This window comes from Medicago truncatula, chromosome 2 (genome assembly GCF_003473485.1).
Source record: "Medicago truncatula cultivar Jemalong A17 chromosome 2, MtrunA17r5.0-ANR, whole genome shotgun sequence".
Taxonomy (NCBI): domain Eukaryota; kingdom Viridiplantae; phylum Streptophyta; class Magnoliopsida; order Fabales; family Fabaceae; genus Medicago; species Medicago truncatula.
Genome location: NC_053043.1, coordinates 19,931,653 through 19,937,019, shown reverse-complemented (window position 1 = coordinate 19,937,019; position 5,367 = coordinate 19,931,653). Strand labels below are relative to the sequence as shown.

General features: G+C 29.6%; 1 protein-coding gene across 1 annotated transcript; it reads right to left on the bottom strand.

Moving 5' to 3' along the window:
* Positions 1–314: 314 nt before the first annotated feature.
* LOC11406904 (probable WRKY transcription factor 47) lies at positions 315–4,368 on the bottom strand. The gene is made up of 6 exons (XM_003595383.4): positions 4,067–4,368; positions 3,626–3,709; positions 3,315–3,485; positions 2,627–2,878; positions 2,407–2,520; positions 315–1,244 (listed from the first exon to the last, which is right to left on the bottom strand). Exons 1-6 carry the CDS (start codon positions 4,184–4,186, stop codon positions 696–698), a joined length of 1,290 nt encoding a protein of 429 aa, XP_003595431.2. The 5' UTR covers positions 4,187–4,368; the 3' UTR covers positions 315–695.
* Positions 4,369–5,367: the final 999 nt, after the last annotated feature.

The window sequence follows — 5,367 nt, the reverse complement described above, 5'->3', positions numbered from 1 at the left end:
TTGAACAACTCTATCAATTGTTGGATTATCATTTATGTGTAACTCCACAATATTAATTAACATGCAAAAATATAGCTCTTGAATTCGAAATGCTGAATATGTTGAAATATTTACTCTTAATCGCCTTTGCATAAAATCTGACAAATTGTTATGCTTTTATAAAAAACGACGATTAGAGAGAAACGCATAATTTTTAAGTATGGTATTTTTTTTAAAACGACGATCGGAATAAACAAAAAGTGATACATAAATAGAATGCCAGAAAATTCTAAAGAAAATAACAGAATGCCTGAAAATTCTACAGAAAATAATCCTAGACTGTGAATCATTCTCACAATTAAAAGCTCAAAAAGGATATAAACAAAAAGTGATACTAATGAGACACATGCATGCTTCCTTTGTTCTTACAAAGTAATATTACATGACAAAGAACCAAAAAATCTTCAATAATTTATATATTGTGCCAAGATAGATTAATGTCTTGGAGTAAAGATATTGTAGATTTCTCAAAAAAAAACTTACCTATACATGTATATATGTATGTATATACATTCACCTATTCATCTAGTACACAAGCCACATTTACTGCTTGATTATTAATTTTATGACAATTTTTTGGATTCCGATCCTCTCCCACGTTGTTTGCTGCACCGTTGTATACGATGGGAGAGGATCCGAGTCCCAACTTTTTATAACTAACCACTACTCTTACTAGGTAATTGGCTTTGCTTATTAATAATATTTGAAGAATCTCCATTTGTGAATGAAGACATGGCTGAAAACAATGCTTCCTTTAGAGAAGGATCTTTCTCTAGAGCTTCACTCACAACATCAACCAAAGCAAGTTTTCTCTCATTATTTATCATATTTGGAAACACCTCAAATGATTGATTGTAATGACCTTGGAATGGAAAAGGGAGCAATGATGATTGTTTATGATTTTTGAATTGTAAATAGTTACTTGGAGGGAGTGTAAAATCAAGTGTAATTGTAGGGCATGTTGGAGATGGAGAGAAAGTAGCTATAGCATTTGAGTTTGGTGGAGATAATGGTGAAGAGAAGAGGAATGTGTTTGTTAGATTGTTGCCATATTGTTGTAAAGTTGTTGATGAGGTAGGAAGGAATGTGTTGAGTGCTGATGATGTTAGGTTTGCTATTGGTTTTGCTGCTGGTGGAAGTTGATGATTATGGTTTCCTTCATAGGTTGTGATGAACACACTCTCATCCTTAAAACACCTTTGAACCTGTTAATTGCAATGTAGTTAATATCATATATTGAGTTAACTTTATGCAAGAAAATTTCATTCATATACACACCATTTTAAAAGAGAATTACACCATAATCATTTGATCCTTAAAAGAGTCTCATCCATCCTTATGATGTACTCCCTCCGTCCCAAATTGTAAGTAATGGGTCAACGTAAGTTGATGTATTTGGTACAAATTTTGAACCATATACATTAACTTTTATTGACTAACTTTTACTTACATTTTGGAACGGGGGAGTATTTATGACTTTTTACGAAGAAGTGCACTTACAATTACACCAATGTATAGTAAATGAGACAAGTTTTCATGGTTTTGAACAGAAGTACATATTTGAGAATATAAATAAGTGAAAAATATGTTAAAATAATTTTTATTCAAAGTGTTGCAAATTAAAGAACTGACTATTGGAGGAGAATTAATTTTTTTCAAGTATAGGAGCTAGAGAAATTCTCAGTTTCATTCTTTTAGGTTTAATTTGTAGGTATCAAAGCTCAAATAAATAAGGTATTGTTTCCTTGCCATGTTTCTGGTTTCATTTCAACTTAAACTATTAAACATAAGAGAATACTTTCACCATCATATTTTTTTCATATATTCAAAAACAGATGAACCCCATATTAAAAAATAAAAACTGAAAAAGTTTTTAGAAAATAATTAGAGCCTAAATTTGAAGAGCTTGCAATGTTCCTCCCCTTTTTTAATGCATGAAAATTTTTGTGATGTCTCATTGTAGTGCATCATCAATTAAGGAGGAACACCAGAACAAAGTAACCCACAATAAGATATTTGCTTAAATATCAAGATACAAATTATTGAGAGCATTGTATTTTTTTCTTTAAAATTTCCCCTCAAATAAATAGTTTGTGCGTATCATTCTCAATAGAGAGGAAGCAAGTGAAGTGATACCACATATATATAACAAAAAACAGTTCAATTTTTGAAATAATTTTTTTTTAGAATTTAGGTTGGGCTTATATTTATCGATTTCCAAATGAAATTCTTATATTCATATAAAAGCCAACACACTTCTATAAAATCGATTTGTAAGATAAAAAACAACTCGAACTTATAATAATTTTTAGGTCATATCATATCGTAACAAAATTGTACGAGCTAACGAAATAAATAATAGTTTACCTGCTTTCGAACTGGGCATGAAGTTCCCATACTGCAACGATAGTAGGCTCGTGGACAAGGGTTTCCCTTGGCCGTCTTTTGTCCATATTTTCTCCATTGACACCCATCAACCATCTAAACAAATTAACAAATAATTAAAATACTAATCAATCATAAGTAGTAATTGATTAGTATATTATTGTACATATTAAAAAAAGAAGAGTTGCATGCATGTCCTTACAAATGCAAAATCTGATCGTGCCCTAATGGACACTCTAGCTCTCCTGCATCCAACCTCAGATGATTGGTCCTCTATTTTGCTATTTATTTCACCTTCATTAATGTATTCACATGCAAGATTTCTTCCCATGTTGTTTTCATTGTTTTCCACTATGGCAAATCCATTATTTTTGCTACAATTTGAAGGTGAAGGCTCATCAAAGAACTGCCGAGTAGGTAACACTGATTTCCCCGCATCTTGTGTATTTTCCTTCTAATTAATTATGAAGAAAAAATGTACAAAGATTAATATATTTAATTATATTTATAACATATTGAAAATAACATAGGTTTAAAAAGTTTAATTGACCACATTCACCAAATCCAAAATTAAAGTTTAATTTATCATATTGGATGTGTCCAACCTATTGATGATCGACAACACTACAGCATCTATGCCATGTTAACTACATAAACAACAAAAAATTATACGTTTCTAATTTTTTATAATCATTAATTTTTTGTGTTTATCTATTTGTAGCTAGACGAGATATAATTAATTAATTGTAGCTATAAGTATTGAAAATATTAAGACGTGTTGACCAAAGACATAAGATCATTTTCGTATAACTAAATAATAGTAAAATATTTAAAGCAAATTTAATAGAACAAAAAAATGAGTGTGAACAAAATTTTGAAGTCAAACTTACCAGCAGCAAGTTGTGATTATTTTGAGACAATGAAGATGATTGATGCATATGCATAGCCAAAAGTAAACGATTCTGAAGAACATTGCATCGATCGTTGACCAGATTTAGCATACCTCTTAAATTTTCATTCTCCTTCTTTGCTTCATCAAGCTTCACTCGTATATTGCCAATCTTAGAGCAATTATCAATTTCAAAAAATTAATTTATATACTATCATAAATAAAATAAAATAAAATAAAATAAAATATATGTATGAAAGTTAATTAAAAATACTATATGCTCTTAATTCACTAATAAGATTAATTACTTACTTGGATTTGGGGCTCTCCTTGAATTTGATGGGGAGGTTGTGTTGTGTTATTAAGGCTTAAACTTAATAAAAGAGTAGATCCTGGCTGCATGATTTTCCAATCAAAATGTCAAGTTTTTTAGGTTTTCTTTTTTAAGAAAGCAAGTAATTGAAATAAAAGAATGATGAGATGAAATCTTTGTCCACACCCATGATTTTCATCATAAGCTAAAAGTTTTATTAAACAACAAAAACTACTTCAACTTATAAAGCATTAGATTAGATAATCAAGTATATTCACCAAAACAAAGTAAATGATTCTTAATAAACAAAAGAAAATAAAACAATGAACAAAATTGTTAATTTTATGTATGAATGAATCAAGATCATCAAAGCTAACAATCAAATATAAAATATGGAAATTAATCCAGTATACACAAACATGACATAAATGAAAACTTACAGTATTCTTATGGAAGGAAGAGGGTTCATCGATCTTGTTTTGTAGATCTTTATTGTTATCATCATATGGTGGCCTTTCATCAAGTTCTAGCAATTTCATTGTTTGAATTTTTTCTTCCATTTTATGTAGCCTTTGTGTTGATTGATGCTCTATAGTTCATGTGAGGATCTAACTTTTGATGCATAAACTATATATATATAAGGGGAGTGCAGCCAGCAGATTCAGTTGATGGAACTTCTACACACCACTAGTCTTTGCTAAGTCTATTTTTCCAGCTACTTATTCCCTTTAATTTCCATGAAAAATTAATTATACAATTGCTTTTAAGTCATATTTTATATAAATAATAAAAAATGACCTCAAGTACGGGTGGCTTATAAAAAGGCTAACAAAATAAACATAGTTAGGTTAGTGGAAAGACTTAAACTCTCAGAGCGTGACGAACTAAGATTTAAATATCAACCAAGATAACGAAATTTAGTTACAAACGCACCTCAAATAAGATTATCTTAATTGAAAAAAACTTATGAGAAAGTTAAAACTACCGAGAAATGTGTGGAAGAAGATAGAAATGTATGTATTCTATATATATATATGACATATATTTTAATTTAAATTAAACTATTGCAATTTAATTGAAATAAAGGTTACAATAATAATGTTTTAGTTTTTATTTGTTTAATATTTGGATCTTCTCAATTAAAATAAACTTATGATTCTACACTTGAGAAAAATTAATTTCTATATATCTATAGATTTTTTTACCAAAATAAACTTAACTCATTTCATTCATTAGAACAGTATCAATACAAGATGGCATATAATCATGAATGTGGGAACTGGTATAAGATAATGACGTCCTTGCTAACAAATGGCAAACACTATTTGCTTGTTTCCTAATGAAACCTAGCTTAAAGTTTTGATAGATTCTAAGTGATGTTTTGCAAATATCATTGATAGCACCGAACGTGGAATTGATGTTGAGTCTTCTAGTTATGTAGTGAACCATTTGCTTGCAATCAAGTTCAATAGACACCTTAGATAGACTCATACAATCAAGCAATTTTATCACTTCCTTTAAGCCCCTTACCTCCGTTTCGTGTGGTTGTGGTAATTCGAAGAACCAAGTTATTTTTGCCTTTATGAACTCTCTTAGGCTACCTCTGATGCACATTCCTTTTTCGCAACACCCTTGTTCCTTGAAGATTGTTGCATCGATGAACAATAATGATATAACTTTGCAAAATAAAAATAGGGGATACAAATATAATTTAGTCCTTAATGTATTATATTCTCATGTG

Bases quoted from the DNA above. Each gene is read 5' to 3' on its own strand.
- LOC11406904 (XM_003595383.4), bottom strand. From the start codon at position 4,186: ATGGAAGAAAAAATTCAAACAATGAAATTGCTAGAACTTGATGAAAGG. The intron at 3,710-4,066 runs GTAAGTTTTCAT...AAAATCATGCAG, and splicing joins CTTCCTTCCATAAGAATACT to CCAGGATCTACTCTTTTATT. The intron at 2,879-3,314 runs GTAAGTTTGACT...ATAATTAATTAG, and splicing joins ATAATCACAACTTGCTGCTG to AAGGAAAATACACAAGATGC.